Below are 16,829 nucleotides of genomic sequence, written 5' to 3'. Positions count from 1 at the left end.
GTAACTGCTGCCTGTTTTCAGTTCATTTAGCATTTATTGAGTGAAATTGCAAAGAAAAAATATCTACCATATTTGCTAAATTTATTTTTCTTTGGCGCTTGCAGTTTCTGAGAAATCCTTATTTTCATATAATAAGATAAAAGGGTGGTAATCAAAGTTGAGTATCATAAGAATAAATAATGTGGGAGCTGGGATAAAAGCTGCTGAAGTAAAATCCCTGAAGATAAATGAACAAGTAGCTGAGAGCCTGAATGCATGTTCTTCAATGTGAGAATCCCGTAGACGTCAGCGATGCCATTCAACAGAATGTTTAGATGTACAGCTGACTGTCAAAGAAAATGTCTTTTTAAATAACCTATGAGAATGTATTTACAAATCACCTTGATATTGACACTACTCCCAGGATCTAAATATTTTGTTTGAAATAGTGCCAAGATACATACTCTACCTCTACTAAATTATGTTTCAAACTACAATACTCAAGAGACCCAGATCAATTCTCTTTTTGATTTTCCTGTCCCTAGTCCTTGGCAGAAGAGAACACAGGATAAATCTGACTTATGTCACTTGTATTTCATGCACTATTATGCACACAGTGCATTGTAGCCAGTTTTTAAAATGTGCTTCTATTGGAAAGAAATGGGCTGAATTTCTGGTACAATATTGAACAGCTTCAATATATGCGCATGCAATGTATGGGAGCTGAAGACATGGTATTTTTTCATCCTGATGTCAGGAAATGGACAAACAAATATGTACAAAGGTGTAACTGAAATAACGAAGTTCTATACTGCATGCAAGGAGCTTAGTTGTCTTAACTAATATTAAGTAGCCGGGATACAACATTTGTCCCATCAGATATTATGGCTCAAATTTTGATGGGTTTTGCCAGAGTTCTATAGTGAAATGCCAGCACGTAACCATGTAAATGTCAGGAAGTTTGGGTCTTAAAGGGTATATGGGACTCCAAGTGAAAATCATGAACCTGCTGGGAGAATTTGGTTGCCAGTCTGTTGATATGTCTCACTACTTGATTCTACAAATGTTTGTAAATGGAATGCAAGTTTGCAGAAAGTCCCCAGCACTTAAGCTAGGGAATCGACTACCAGACTAGTCCGTCCATTCAATGAATGAAAATTTTATTCCATTGAGAAAAATTTTTTTAAAAAGGCCATGGTAATTTACATTACTTTGAAATGATTTCTATTTTCAGTTTCTAATTGCTAACAAGGATTATAAGTAGTTAAGGTGATGTTACTAACTTTCTTAATTTGTATTCATTTTAAAATGTTTAGGATTCTTAATTAAATGTTAGTAGCTGTGAAAGGATTGAAAAATTTGAGAATTTTGACAGATAGAAACATAGCAAACCTGCAGCACAATACAGGCCCTTCGGCCCACAATGCTGTGCCGAACATGTACTTACTTTAGAAATCGCCTAGGGTTACCCATAGCCCTCTATTTTGCTAAGCTCCAGGTACCTATCCAAGAGTCTCTTAAAAGATCCTATTGTATCCACCTCCACCACCGTCGTCGGAAGCCCATTTCACGCATTCACCACTCTCTGCGTAAAAAATTTACCCCTGACATCTCCTCTGAACCTACTTCCAAGCACCTTAAAACTGTGCCCTCTCGCGTTAGCCATTTCAGCACTGGGAAAAAGCCCCTGACTATCCACACAATCAATGCCTCTCAACATCTTATACACCTCTATCAGGTCTCCTCTCATCCTCTGTCACTCCAAGGAGAAAAGGCCAAGTTCACTCAACCTATCTCATAAGGCATGATCCCCAATACAGGCAACATCCTTGTAAATCTCCTCTGCACCTTTTCTATAGTTTGCACATCTTTCCTGTAGTGAGGTGACCAGAACTGAGCACAGTACTCCAAGTGGGGTCTGACCAGTGTCCGATATAACTGCAACATTACCTCTCAGCTCATAAACTCAGTCCCACAGTTGATGAAGGCCAATGCACCGTATGCCTTCTTAACCACACAGTCAACCTGCGCAGCAGCTTTGAGTGTCCTATGGACTCAGACCCCAAGATCCCTCTGATCCTCCACACTGCCAAGAGTCTTACCATTAATACTATATTCTGCCATCATATTTGACCTACCAAAATGAACCACCTCACACTTATCTGGGTTGAACTCCATCTGCCACTTCTTAGCAAACAACAAGAATTCTGCAGATGCTGGAAATTCAAGCAACACACATCAAAGTTGCTGGTGAACGCAGCAGGCCAAGCAGCATCTATAGGAAGAGGCGCAGTCGACGTTTCAGGCCGAGACCCTTCGTCAGGACTTCTTAGCCCAGTTTTACATTCTATTTATATCCCGCTGTAACCTCTGACAGCCCTCCACACTATCCACAACACTTCCAACTTTTGTGTCATCAGCAAACATAAAAATCACGAAGAGAAGGGGTCCCAGAACAGATCCCTGAGGCAAACCACTGGTCACTGACCTCCATGCAGATTACGACCTGTCTACAACCACTCTTTGTCTTCTGTGGGCAAGCAGCTCTGGATCCACAAAGCAATTTCACCTTGCATCCCATGCCTCCTTACTTTCTCAATAAGCCTTGCATGGGGTACCTTATCAAATGCCTTGCTGAAATCCATATACACTACATCTACTGCTCTAGCTTCATCAATGTGTTTAGTCATACCGTCAAAAAATTCAATCAGGCTCGTAAGGCATGACCTGTCTAAGACAAAACCATGCTGACTATTCCTAATCATATTATTCCTCCCTAAATGTTCATAAATCCTGCCTCTCAAGATCTTCTCTATCAACTTACCAAGCACCAGCACATCCTCTTTCTTAATGTCTATATGCTCAAGCTTTTCAATCTGCTGTAAGTCATCCCTATAATTGCCAAGATCCTTTTCCACAGTGAATACTGAAGCAAAGTATTTATTAAGTACCTCTGCTATCTCCTCCGGTTCCGTACACACTTTTTCAATGTCACACTTGATTGGTCCTATTCTCTCACGTCTTATCCTCTTGCTCTTCACATACTTGTAGAATGCCTTGGGGTTTTCCTTAATCCTGTTCACCAAGGCCTTCTCATGGCCCCTTCTAATTTCATTCTTATTTCATCCTAATTTCATTCTTAAACTCCTTCATGCTAGCCTTATAATTTTCTAGATCTCTAACATTACCTAGTGTTTTGAAACTTCTGTAAGCTTTTCTTTTCTTCTTGTCTGGATTTTCAACAGCTTTTGTACACCATGGTTCCTGTACCCTACTATCCTTTCCCTGTCTCATTGGAACAAACCTATGCAGAACGCCACACAAATATCTCCTGGACATTTGCCACATTTCTGCCGTACATTTCCCTGAGAACATCTGCTCCCAATTTATACTTCCAAATTCCTGCCTGATAGCTTCATATTTCCCCTTACTCCAATTAAACATTTTCCTAACTTGTCTGCTCCTATCCCTCTCCAATGCTACGGTAAAGGAGATAGAAGTATGATCATTATCTCCAAAATGCTCTCCCACTGAGAGACCTGGCACCTGATCAGGTTCATTTCCCAATTCCAGATCAAGTACAGCCTCTCCTCTTGTAGACTATCTACTTATTGTGTCAGGAAACCTTCCTGAACATAGCTAACAAACTCTACCCCATCTAAACCCCTTGCTCTAGGGAGATGCCCATCAATATTGCGGAAATTAAAATGTCTCATCACAACAACCTTGTTATTATTGCACCGTTCCAGAATTTGTCTCCCTATCTGCTCCTCGATGTCCCTGTTACTATTGGGTTGTCTATAAAAAAACGCCCTGTAGAGTTATTGACCCCTTCCTGTTCCTAACTTCCAAATCCAGAGACTCAGTAGACAATCCCTCCATGATGTCCTCTTTTCTGCAGCCATGACACTATCTCTGATCAGCAGTGCTACACCCCACCTCTTTTGCCCCCCTCCGTCTTTTTTGAAACATCTAACGCCTGGCACTCTAAGTAGCCATTCTTGCCCCAGAGCCATCCAAGTCTCTGTAATGGCCACAACATCATAGATCCAAGTACTGATCCACGCTGTAAGCTCATCTGCTTTGTTCACGGTACTCCTTGCATTAAAATAGACACATCTCAGACCATCAGTCTGAGCGCATCCGTTTTCTATCACCTGCCTATCCTCTCTCTCACACTGCCTACAAGCTTTCTCTATTTGTGAGCCAACCGCCCCTTCCTCCATCTCTTCAGTTTGGTTCCCAGCCCCCAGCAACTCTAGGTTAAACTCTCCCCAGTAGCCTTCGCATACCTCCCTGCCAGGATATTGGTCCCCCTTGGATTCGGGTGCATCTCATCCTTATTGTACAGGTCACGCCTGCCCCAAAAGAGGTCCGAATGATCCAGAAATCTGAATCCCTGCCCCCTGTTCCAATCTCTCAGCCACACATTTATCCTCCACCTCACTCCATTCCTGTATTCACTGTCGCGTGGCACAGGCAGTAATCCTGAGATTACTACTCTTGTGGTCCTGCTTCTCAGCATCTTTCCTAACTCCCTGCAGTCTGTTTTCAGGACCTCCTCCCTTTTCCTACCTGTGTCATTGGTACCAATCTGTACCATGATCTCTGGCTGTTCACCTCCTCACTTCAGGATATCGTGGACGCAATCAGAAACATCCTGGACCCTGGCACCTGGGAGGCAAACTACCGTCCGTGTTTCTTTCCTGCGTCCACAGAATCGCCTGTCTGACCCCCTAACTATAGAGTCCCCTATCACTGCTGCCATCCTCTTCCTTTCCCTACCCTTCCAAGCCACAGGGCCAGACTCTGTGCCAGAGGTCATCCTCCCCCAACAGTACTCAAACAGGAGTACTTACTGTTAAAGGGGACAGCTTTACCCTTCCTTCTTCTGATTGTTACCCACTTATCTGTGTCCCAAAGCCCCATTGTGACTACGTGCCTATAGCTCCTCTCTATCACCTCCTCACATTCCCTGACCAGACGAAGGTCATCGAGCTGCACCTCCAGTTCCCTAACGTGGTCCCAAAGGAGCTGCAGCTCGACGCACCTGGCACAGATGTGGCCGTCCGGGAGGCTGTGAGTCTCCCGGACATCCCACATCCGACACTCAGTTTAGAACACCAGCCTCGCAGACATACTTCCTATTCCTATTCTTCACAAGTAACTTAACCTCACCTCGACCGATTATCGCCGAAGCCCATTGAGCCAAAGCTCTCCTACTTTGACTCCATCTACTCCAGCGCCTGCTCAATAAAGCTTTTCTTCTTTTTACGTTCTTCCCACCGGTCTAACTCGCTGACGTCCACGTGCCTGCGCAGTCGTGCCTCGATCAAAGCACTGAAGAAAAAATGCTCTCCTTTAAAATTCTTCGCACCGATCTAACTTGTTGATGTCCACGCGTCTGTGCAGTTGTGCCTGATGATGAAATTAGCTTTGTTGTCAAATATTCATCAGAAATTTTATGAAGTGTTGGAGAGGGAGCTCAGAAAATTTGGATACTTGGGCTGTGAGATTTCTTTATATATTTCAGATTTTAAGATTCACTTATCACGTACATCGAAACATACAGTGAAATAAGTAAGTCATTTGCATCAACAACCAACACATACAAGGATATGCTGCAGGCATTCCACAAGTGTTGTGAAACATGGTGAACATAGTATGCCTCATCAGAATGACAAAGAACACAACAAAAACAGAACATACCAAACACAAAGCAACAACAGCAAAACAATCCTTATTCTTCTCTTCTTCCTACGCACATACAGTCCTCTAATTCCAGGACAGTCTATCTTTTGTCTTTGTTATTACAAAATAATCTCACATTGACATCATAGTTATTTTGTGACACTATTTAAAGGACTACATTGCTCCTGGAATACACCTCTTCTGATTCCAGCAATAAAAACTGTCCAGCAAAACATACTGTAAACCTTCCAAATGATGGTTTTAAAACAGCTAGTGACTTTAACTTCTGCAAGCCCCAAACTAGATTCTGTATTCTTAGAATATACAGGAAATTTGGTAAGAAGATAACTTGAGGTAACACAACAAAATGCTGGAGGAACACAGCAGGCCAGGCAGCATCTATGGAAATGCATAAACAGAATTCCTGAAGAAGGGTCTTGGCCAAAAACGTTGATGGTTTATTCATATCTATAGATGCTGCATGACGTGCTGAGTTCCTCCAGCATTTTGTGTGTTTTGCTTTGAGTTTCCAGCATCTGCAGAATTCTTTGTGTTTAAGATAACTTGAGGTTTATCAACATGAGGGCATTTAAAGAAACCACAAATGTTAATGACCTTTTGAGTCTTTGTAACTATATTTTTCCTCTTCATTAATGGCAACTATGAGTATTCATTTCCCTGTCCAGCTCACATACCAACATCAAAATCAATTCTTTCAGTTAGTATGTCAACGAAAGCAGAAATTAGAAGGAATAGCACAGAGGCCAGGTTGTCAGAGATGTTGTAGCGTGTCCTCTATCACCTGTCTCAAAGTGGCTAGAGATAGGTGTGTGACCATGATCTAGCAGAAGTGCAACCACAAAGTTGAGAATGTGCAGATAGGGGTCTTTTTTCCCCATCAGAAGTTAATGGCAGGAGACACTTGGAGGTAAAGGTTCGAATGCAAATGTCTGGATGGAGAATGCTTTGTGAGTACTCAAGCATGTCATGGGCCTTGCAAAGTTTTCAATGAAAGAAAGCAATTCAGGATGAACAAGAACAGCTCTGCATCCTGAATAGTAATACCAGACCATACGTTAACAACTACTTCTGTAGACTCTGGAACGATGCCTCAACTAGAAGAAAAGCAAACGCAGGGGTACCTGATATGACATTGCAGAATAAGGCTGGAGTAACGGTCAGCTGCAGTCAGTCATCTACAAAGCTGTAAAGCAACTAAGGGTCAGACTTTCATACATCTCTCCCTCAATTTAGCAGTCATCAAACAAAGAGTCAATAATTCTACTTCACCTCTTGCTTGCAAGTTCATATATTCACTTGTACATTTATTTTCCTTAACTTTTTCCTGCCACTTTTTATTCATTTGCCCCTTCATCTTTATGAAAAAAAAATTGCCCAGTAAATGCAGTATTTACTTTCTTCTGGTAATACTTTCCTTTAATTGGTCCACACCTCTCTTAATAATAGCCAATTTCTCACCTTCACTCATTATTTCTTCCTGAGCCCAGTAAGTTTTCTAATGATGTCAACTAATAATTCAGTGAAGTTCAGAAGAATGTCAGTTAGCAGAAAAAGAAAATCACCATTCTTCCATCTTCCATGTTTTAAATGGTTATTTTGTAATTTTAGCAAATTCAAGTAAAAGAGACTTGAAACATATAAGTAAACAAACATGGCAGTTCATGCGGTAAAGCACAGAATAGGTTTTTTATTAAACACTAGAACACTTAGCATTCGGTTGTTATGGTACAGCCACATTTACTTGAAGATCACAAAGCCTAATTATTCTAAATAGGCACAATGATAGCTCAATTACACAATTCACATTTCTTCATAAAATCATAAGACCATAAGACACAGGAGCATAATTAGGACATTTGGCCCATCAAGTCAATTCCAACATGGCTAATTTATTATCTCTCTCAACCCCATTTTCCTGCCTTCCCCCAGTAACCTTTGGCACCCTGATTAATCGAGAACCTATCTACCTCTGCTTTAAATATACTCAATGACTCGGCCTCCACAGTCCTCAGTGGCAATGAATTCCACAGATTCACACCACCCTCTGGCTGAAAAAATACCTCCTCATCTCTATTTTAAAGACATGACCTTGTACTTCTGAGGCTGTGCCCTGGTAGTGGATTCCCCCGCTATTTAAACATCCTCTTCACATCCACTCTAACTCAACTTTCCAATATTTGATAGGTTTCAATCAGATCCCCCGGCATTCTTCTAAATTCCAGCAAGTACAGGCCCAGAAATATCAAATGCTCACCATCTATTAACCCTTCCATTCTCAGAGTTATTCTCGTGAACCTCCTCTGGAACCTCTCCAATGCCAGAACATCTTCTCTCAGATAAGTGGTCCAAAACTGCTCACAATATTCCAAATGCAGGCTGAGCTATATCTTATATGGCCTCAGCTTTACCTCATTGCTCTTATATTCTAGTTCTCTCAAAACGAATGCTAACATTGCAATTGCCTACCTTACCACCAACTCAAATTGCAAGTTAACATTTAGGGAGTCCATCACAAGGACTCCTAAGTCCCTTTGCACCTCTGATTTCTGAAATTTCTCCCTGTTTAGAAAATATTCCTTTCACCAAAGTGCATGGCCATATATTTCCTGACACTACAATATATTCCACCTGCCATTTCTTTGCTGATTCTCCTTGAGGGATGAGCAAAGATTGATAGGTGCTCATTATTTTATTGTCCTTGTCAGAGAACTGTTGTGAAGTCATTACCTTTGAATCTTAAAAATACAATGAACACGTGGATTCACACTTCTAAATGTGACAGAATAGATTAATACATCTATTTAATGGTCATGGAGTGTCATTTTAAAGTTTATTAGTATTTTTTAAAGTGCATTATAGGAGAATATGTCTACATTTCAATAAAATAGCATTGCATTGCTTTTCAGCTTTCATGAACAAAAACATTCCCATGTATGGAAAAAGGGACACAAAGTTGAGTGTTAAAACTATGCACAGTGTGTACACTACTTGGCATTTTCCAAATGAGCAAAAAATGCATATAACTCATTTGACTGCCAACAATTATGCATTTGCATAGTGCTGCTTTCTATTTTCCAAATTAGCCACTTGAATGGATGCCAGTCCTTGAAGTATATGTTACTGAAGGAGAGAGTTACAGTAGCAAATTTGTCAATGGCTGTTCCAGCTGCATACATTCACTGCTGTTCACCGCTGTTCACCAAGTAATGAAACCTGATGTTATTTTAAAATGTTGTCTGTTCATGTAAGTTGAACGTTTTTGTTTGTCTTTATTGAAGACAGTTAAGTTTAATTCTGCTTTTGCTACTTCTTATCACCTAACCATTTTACTTCCCTGTGAAAGCATCCTTGGAAATGCCATTGAATTTGTCAGCATCTGCAATGTGATGGCATGCAAGTTGTGATCTTAATCAATGGGTCCATTATAGACACAAACCCAATCCATCTTGGGCTGTGCAAGGCTGCATAACTGCTTCAATGCTAACCCTCATCTTTCTACAGCAACACTGCACCTAACCTACAACAGGTCTCTCACAGGAGAGAAGTTAATCTGTAGGATGACTGGGAAAATATTCAACTGATGCTTTCACTCTAGAATAGGGGTCCCCAACCCAGGGTCCATGGACTCCTTGCTTAATGGTAGTAGTCCATTGCATAAAAAAGGTTGGGAACCCCTGCTCTAGAACTAAGATTTCATCATTTCTCCATTATCTAATTATAGCTCCCAGCCAATCCTTACAATTACATAATCTCAGAGACCAAGGTCCAAATCATATTGCACTATCTCACCAAGTGTATCATTGAAAGGGCTTAACCTGAACATCCAAAAACAAAAGATTTTAAAAAGCTGGACACTGGCACCATCTTTTCTGCTGTTGATATCTGGTCATTGACAATCTAGTGGATTGTCAAGTGGCTAAGTAGAAATCAATCTATTTAATTTAGATCTTATGTTGATCAATACAACATAACCCTCTTGTAAATGTCAGCGTATATGTAAATATAAAAAAATTATAAAACTCATGTTAATTATGTAGAAATACAGATAAATCTTTCCTGATTTCATCATCTTCAGTTCCCAAAGAATAATTGTAGGGAATAATTTCAATGTGCAATACTTAAGTACAGCAGCTTTTACATACTCAAGTAAATTCCTGGAATTATCAGTCAATGCACTCATTTTCAACTAAGGCAAGTTAAATTAGACTGTACCTTACTCCCATATTCTCTTGCATCCCTGTTCAATCTAACATCTGATGTGCCTTTTCCAATGTATTTGACCCGGTTTCTTTGTCCATCCACACTTCCATTATCCACTTGACTAGGCTGAAGCCGCTCACTCAGGTTGACTGGCTGGTCCTCTGAGCTGGCACTGTAGTCCAAACCAGTGGAACTGTTTCCATTTACTTCAGGGAATGTACTGCCCCCTTGTATACTGTTTGATGCTGAAGGGTTCAAAGTAGTGGAGCCATTCCCACTGCAGCATTCTGAAGATGAATCATCTGGCAATGAAAGAGAAGTAAATACTATCATAACAGGCTATTCACAAAATATATGATATGGATGGACTCTTCCGCTTTTTTTTTAGAATCTGCTTTACTGATGGAAAACAGCATTATTTAAAACTTTATAACATGCGATCCTATTTGCCATTATTCAGTTTAAAAGAACCTTAATTGTCATCATGGTTTTAATCCATGGCACAACCGTTACCCGGATCTCCATAACATACCTGACTGAAACAGTACAAAAATTTATTATCAGAGTACATACATATCACCACATACAACCCTGAAATCTACTGAACAGTAGCCTTAAACAGGATCTGTAAACTAAACATCAGGAACAAAAACTGTAAGCAACCTGTGAAAATGCAGATAATAAATAAATAGCAATAAATAATGAGCATGAAATAACAAGATAAAAAAGTCCTTAAATGACTGTAGCTATCCCCTTTTGTTCAAGAGCCTGATGGTTGAGGGGTAGTAACTGTTCTTGAACCTGGTGGAGCGAGTGTTGAGGCTCTTGTACCTTCTACCTCAGCGGTCCCCAACCACCGGGTCACGGACCGGTACCGGGCCGCAACGCATGCGCTACCGGGCCGTGAGGAAACAATATGATTTGGCGATATGAGTCAGCTGCACCTTTCCTCTTTCCCTGTCACGCACTGTTGAGCTTGAACACACGCGAGGTCATTACGCATGTGTCATCTATGGCAGCACGGGAAGGAGATCAACTCCTCGAGTTTGCAAATGACGGTGGGCTGAAAAGTACGTTTGACATAACATCTCTGCCGGCATTCTGGATCAAAGTCAAAGCTAAAAATCCTGAGATAGCCATGAAAGCACTGAAAACGTTGCTTCCATTTCCAACATATCTCTGCAATGAATGCAATTAAAACTAAATTGCAGAATAGACTGGACATAAGGAACCCCCTTCGAGTATCGCTGTCTCCCATCACCCCTCGATAGGACCGTCTCGTTGCAGGGAAACAAGTATTCAGCCCAGGGCTCCCACTGATTCAACAATATTGGTGTATTGCAATGATCTTATATGTTCATACAGGGAAAATATGTGCTGTGTGTTTAATATCCAAACATTACTTAAAATGTTATGATGCTATTGACTTATATAACCATATAACAATTACAGCATGGAAACAGGCCATCTCTGCCCTTCTAGTCCGTGCCGAACGCTACTCTCACTTAGTCCCACCGACTTGCACTCAGTTCATAACCCTCCATTCCTTTCCTGTCCATATACCTATCCAATTTTTCTTTAAATGATAATATCGAACCTGTCTCTACCACTTCTACTGGAAGTTCATTCAACACTTACTTCAAGCTCCCCTGTCCTCCTCTGATAGTTGACTTATCACTATATTCATGAGAGGAAAATATGCGCTGTGTGTTTTCTATTAAATTTGTTAGATAAACCCTTTTAGAAATGAAATTGAATGTATTAGCTACTTATCATCTATATTCCAGTCGTGATTAACAACCCCCCCCCCGAGCAGAGTCGCCAAAAATGATCTGTAGAAAAAAATCGGCACGTACACGCATGCACAAGCCACGCATGCGCACTGGTGCCTGCGCAAGGCTTCATGGTCATTGTAGTCTTTCTCGGGGTAAACACAACGCATTTGACTGCTACTCTTGTCCGTTGGCAACCCTACCACCCGCCCCCCTCCCCCCGGGTGCCACAAGAATATAGAACCATAGAACATTATAGCACAGGAACAGGTCTTTTGGCCCTTCTTGGCTGTGCCGAGCCATTTTTCTGCCTAGTCCCACTGACCTGCATCTGGACCATATCTCTCCATACACCTCTCATCCAAGTACCTGTCCAGGTTTTTCTTAAATGTTAAAATTGAGCCCGCATTTACCACTTCATCTGACAGCTCATTCCATACTCCCACCACACTCTGTGTGAAGAACCCCCCCCCCAATGTTCCCTTTAAACTTTTCCCCCTTCACCCTTAACCCATGTCCTCTGGTTTTTTTCTCCCCTAGCCTAGTGGAAAAAGCCTGCTTGCATTCACTCTATCTATACCCATCATAATTTTATATACCTCTATCAAATCTCCCCTCATTCTTCTACGCTCCAGGGAATAAAGTCCTAACCTATTCAACCTTTCTCTGTAACTCAGTTTCTCAAGTCCCGGCAACATCCTTGTAAACCTTCTCTGCACTCTTTCAACCTTATTAATATCTTTCCTGTAATTTGGTGACCAAAACTGCACACAATACTCCAAATTCGGCCTCACCAATGCCTTACACAACTTCACCATAACATTCCAACTCTTATACTCAATACTTTGATTAATAAAGGCCAATGTACCAAAAGCTCTCTTTACAACCCTATCTACCTGTGACGCTACTTTTAGGGAATTTTGTGTCTGTATTCCCAGATCCCTCTGTTCTAATGCACTCCTCAGTGCCCTACCATTTACCTTGTATGTTCTAGAACATAGAATTGTCAATAATAAACCAGTCCACGTTGCAAAAAAGGTTGGGGACCCCTGTTCTACCAGATGGCAGCAGTGAGAAAAGAGCATGGTCTGGGTAGTGAAGAGCTTTGATGATTGATGCTGCTTTTCTAAGGCAACATTTCATGTCGATGTGCTTAATGGTCGGGAGGGTTCTACCTGTGATGTACTGGACCGAATTCACTACCTTTTGTACTGAACATTGGATTGACATCAATGATTCTAATTTATTGCCAGAGGGGTTTGAGAGTGTGGTGGGAGGGAGGGGGTCACTGTGCATAACCTCAGAATAATGGGGAAGTAGGCCATATGGATATCCTGTGTGCACCTGGTAAGAGTCTGGGCCAAATTGTGTTCAACGAGATCAGCCCATGCTCACCGCCTATACCCTCGCCACACTGGCCCCAAGGCTGCACTGAACTTATGTCATCACACAGACTCCAAAGACATAAGAACTTGATTCTGTGGCCAACACAAATGGACTACTCAGCAGGTGGCAAGCAACATCCAAAAGGCTCAAAAAAGCTTGTGCCCATTTCACTGTATTTAAAGTATTTTAATAATCACAGGTGCACTACTCGCTTTACACCTATGACTGTGCGGCTAAGTACAGCTCCAACGTCATATACAAGTTTGCAGACGACACCACTGTATCACTGAATCGGCATAGAGGAGGGAGACTGAAAACTTGACTGAGTGGTGCAGTAATAACAACCTCTCACTCAATGTCAATAAGACCAAGGAAATGATTACAGACTTCAGGAGAGGGAATCCAGAGGTCCATGAGTCAGTAATCATCGGAGGAGCAGAGGTGGAGACGGCCAGTAACTTTAAATTCCTGGGTGTCACTATTTCAGAGGACCTGTCCTGGATCCATCATACAAGTATTATTGCAAAGAAAGCACAATAGTGCCTCTACTTCCTCAGGAGTCTGCAGAGATTCAGCACGTCAATGAAAACCTTGTCAAACTTCTAAACGCAAACACGAGGAACCTGCAGATGCTGGAATTTCAAGCAACACACATAAAAGTTGCTGGTGAACACAGCAGGCCAGGCAGCATCTCTAGGAAGAGGTACAGTCGACGCTTCGGGCCGAGACCCTCCGTCAGGACTAACTGAAAGAAGAACTAGTAAGAGATTTGAATTCCATAGTCCTCCAATGGCTGGCCAGGAACTGAAAGGCCAGAAATAAAGTGTACCCATCTTCCCAGCTCAATACATCACAGGAACAATGGTGGGTCCAGGATCAGAGTGAAGTTATATATATATAGTGCACAGACACCCAAGTCTGAAACACACTGAAGTGTGCATTGCAGCTAGATATGCAGTTTTAAGCATGTTCCATCCCTTTATTTTGACAGAAGTCACAGGATTTCTAGGTCTGGTGTAACCAAATATGTGGCAAAATAAAAGAGAAAAATGCAATGACTCAAAGAGACTAATATTATATTCTGAGTCATTGAAATAATGCATAGGAGCAGGATTAATGTTATGTTAAGAATACAAATACAGGCAATTCTTTCCCCTCCAGTTAAATGTTTACATCTTTGCCAAATGCAAAATGTTTAAACATCACCAGTCCTTGCCTGGTGTTTTGCTGTTCATATTCTCTAGGGTCCCCTTAAATGATTTGATGCAATGTAGTGTCAGATTCGCAGATCTCCAGAGACCTGCCCCAAGGAGTTTATGAATATGAAATTGAATAAAAAAATAAAGGGAAATAAAGAAGTTTACAATTCATCTTCCTGCTCATCCATAACATTCAATTCAACCAAAAATGATAAGCATTTTAATGTCTATATAAAAAATTTCAGGCAGCTTTCCCTTACTAAATAATTTATTTCTGCATTGTGTTTCTGTGATTCCGAATAATCTAAAACCAATCCTAATCACTGATTACATTTTTTAAGTCCTTGATTGAACTGATAGCATCTCTGTGGCATTTTGGGTGAAAGATTCAAGAAATACTGCTGTGGTTAATTTAGAAAAATCTTGCTGAAACCTAGTTAAGTATGCACTCACAATGCATTCAACACTAAGAGAAAATTAGCAAAGATTTCTGCCTAGTAAGGCACCAAATGAATAAAATTTCACCATGATGACAGAATTGGTCTAGTTATATAGTGGGAAAACAAAAATATTTCATAAAATGCATTTGAGAATGATCTTAAGGAAGTAGGTCTTTTAAATAAAATAAACCCTTCAATGAAAGCTGAGATTCTTACCACAAAGGTAAAGAATTTTATTAATTCAGCAGCTTGTAACACTTTTGTTTGTTCTAGCTTTATATTTCATTTTAAAACCCACCTAATTATCTCTAAAATATCTTAATATATGATTTATAATAAATCTAACAACATATTCATTTTTAGGCAGAAAAAGCTACTCTATTTATCTATTGGAAGGTAAGAAACTAAATAGATTAGTGAAGGCAAGAGATTTAGAAATATTAAGGCATAGATTCCTAAAAAGTACTAATGCAAGATGGAGACCCAAGGGACTGTAGAAGGTGGATGTGTAGAAAAAGATTTGGAGCATCAAACAATGTGCTGGGGGGTTGAGTAGTTTCTCTGGAGGGAAAGGAATTGTCAAGGTTTTGGGTTGAAACTCTTCATCTGGACCCAGTGCAGGGGCTCACCCTAAATTATCAACAAATCCTCTCCCACTATAGACTTACTCAAGCTTCTGAGTTCACGTAGCAGATTGCTTGCTGCCCCAATAATAAAGCAAGTCGGCATGCCCAAAGAGGATGTAAACAAAGTAGTAGTTTGTTAAACGGAATCCAAATAGAAAGGAAAGATCAAATTTGTATCTATCCCTTATTATGCTCTAAATGTAGCACAGTATGGTCTGAGATTCTGGTTTCCAAATTACAAAAACAACACAGAAACATAGCAGAAAGTGAAGAAAGTATTTATAAGCATGATAACTACTACTACCACCATAACTTCTTATCTGGATGGTGTGAATGTGCACCCATCACTGTATAATATTATGGTAATTCTTGCACTACCATCTTATCAGTATGAACTTATAAATCTTGTAATCGTTGACTTGAAAATCTAGTACATCTTATTTTTAAGGTAGCTTTTTTTTATTCTTTCTTACTTCTCTTCCAATATCTGTGCATTTGTAATGCTCCTGTGACACTGTAATTTCCTTTGGGATCAATAACATATCTACCTCTCTAACAGTATTCAGAAGACACAACTGCTAGGATATTTTGTGGGCATTAAGGAACACGAAGTCATCACTGGAGAGGAAATAGTATGCAAATTAAGGGACAAGCAGGCAAATCCTCAGAAAATGATACATGGATCCCAGAATTCTAAAACGGGTATGGTGGATGAATTAGTGGTAATCTGCCAGAATTCACAGGACTTTGGAACACTCTCAGCAAAGGCAAGGCAAAATCTAACATCATGACTGTAAGGGAGAGAAAATACAGAGAACTACACCATAGATATATTCCAGCATTTTGTCAATAGGACAATGGGGAATTAGAATCTAATTTGGCAAAATCAATGCTGGTGTTAAAAACGGGAAAGGATGATTATTCTTATGAGATTCTTCAGTATGTTACCGGCAGAATTGATTAAGGACAATGAATCAATATATTACTGAATATCTAGATTTTTAAAATGTATTTGATTATTCAAAGGTTGTTCTATGAAAATCCAGTCTTTCGGAGTTGGAATGGAAAGAGTAGAGATGAGGGATATGACCTCTACTTAAGGAGTCAGCAATTTAGAACCAAAATGGGGAGAAATTTCATTATGGAGAAGGCCACAAATCTTTGCAATTCTGAACTTCAAGATGGTAATCAGTCACTGAATACATTCAAGACTGAGATCAGAGATTAGGCACTAAAGTAATCAGGAGACAGGGCAATTAGATGGGAAAATGGACTTGAGGCACAGAGTCAGCCATGAATGAAATAACAGAGCATGGCTCATCCTTATAAATGATTGAGAAGGCCGTGGCTTTCTATTGTAAGAGAGAAGAGAATAAAGGAAGAAACCTGCTAGAAGCTTTTAAAATCATTAACTGTTTCCACTGGGTTGTGGAGAAAGACATTCCACTTATGGGAACATAACGAGTCAAATAAAGTTAGGAGGAATCAGTTCACACACAGATTGTTGCAAATATT

The 16,829-nt window shown here is 40.4% G+C and overlaps 1 protein-coding gene across 3 annotated transcripts in view; it reads right to left on the bottom strand.

The window, feature by feature from the left end:
- The window catches only part of nol4lb (nucleolar protein 4-like b), a 348,974-nt gene that overhangs the window by 121,013 nt on the left and 211,132 nt on the right, over positions 1-16,829 (bottom strand). For all 3 annotated transcript variants that reach the window (XM_063041305.1, XM_063041306.1, XM_063041307.1), the window contains exon 7: positions 9,904-10,193. In XM_063041305.1, coding sequence (XP_062897375.1) covers positions 9,904-10,193 — 290 coding nt within the window. The remainder of the gene's footprint in view (positions 1-9,903; positions 10,194-16,829) is intronic.

Source organism: Mobula hypostoma, chromosome 2, assembly GCF_963921235.1.
Source record: "Mobula hypostoma chromosome 2, sMobHyp1.1, whole genome shotgun sequence".
In the NCBI taxonomy this organism is placed as follows: Eukaryota; Metazoa; Chordata; class Chondrichthyes; order Myliobatiformes; family Myliobatidae; genus Mobula; species Mobula hypostoma.
Note: the sequence above shows the minus strand (reverse complement) of the source record. Positions and strands in the feature narration are given on the sequence as shown.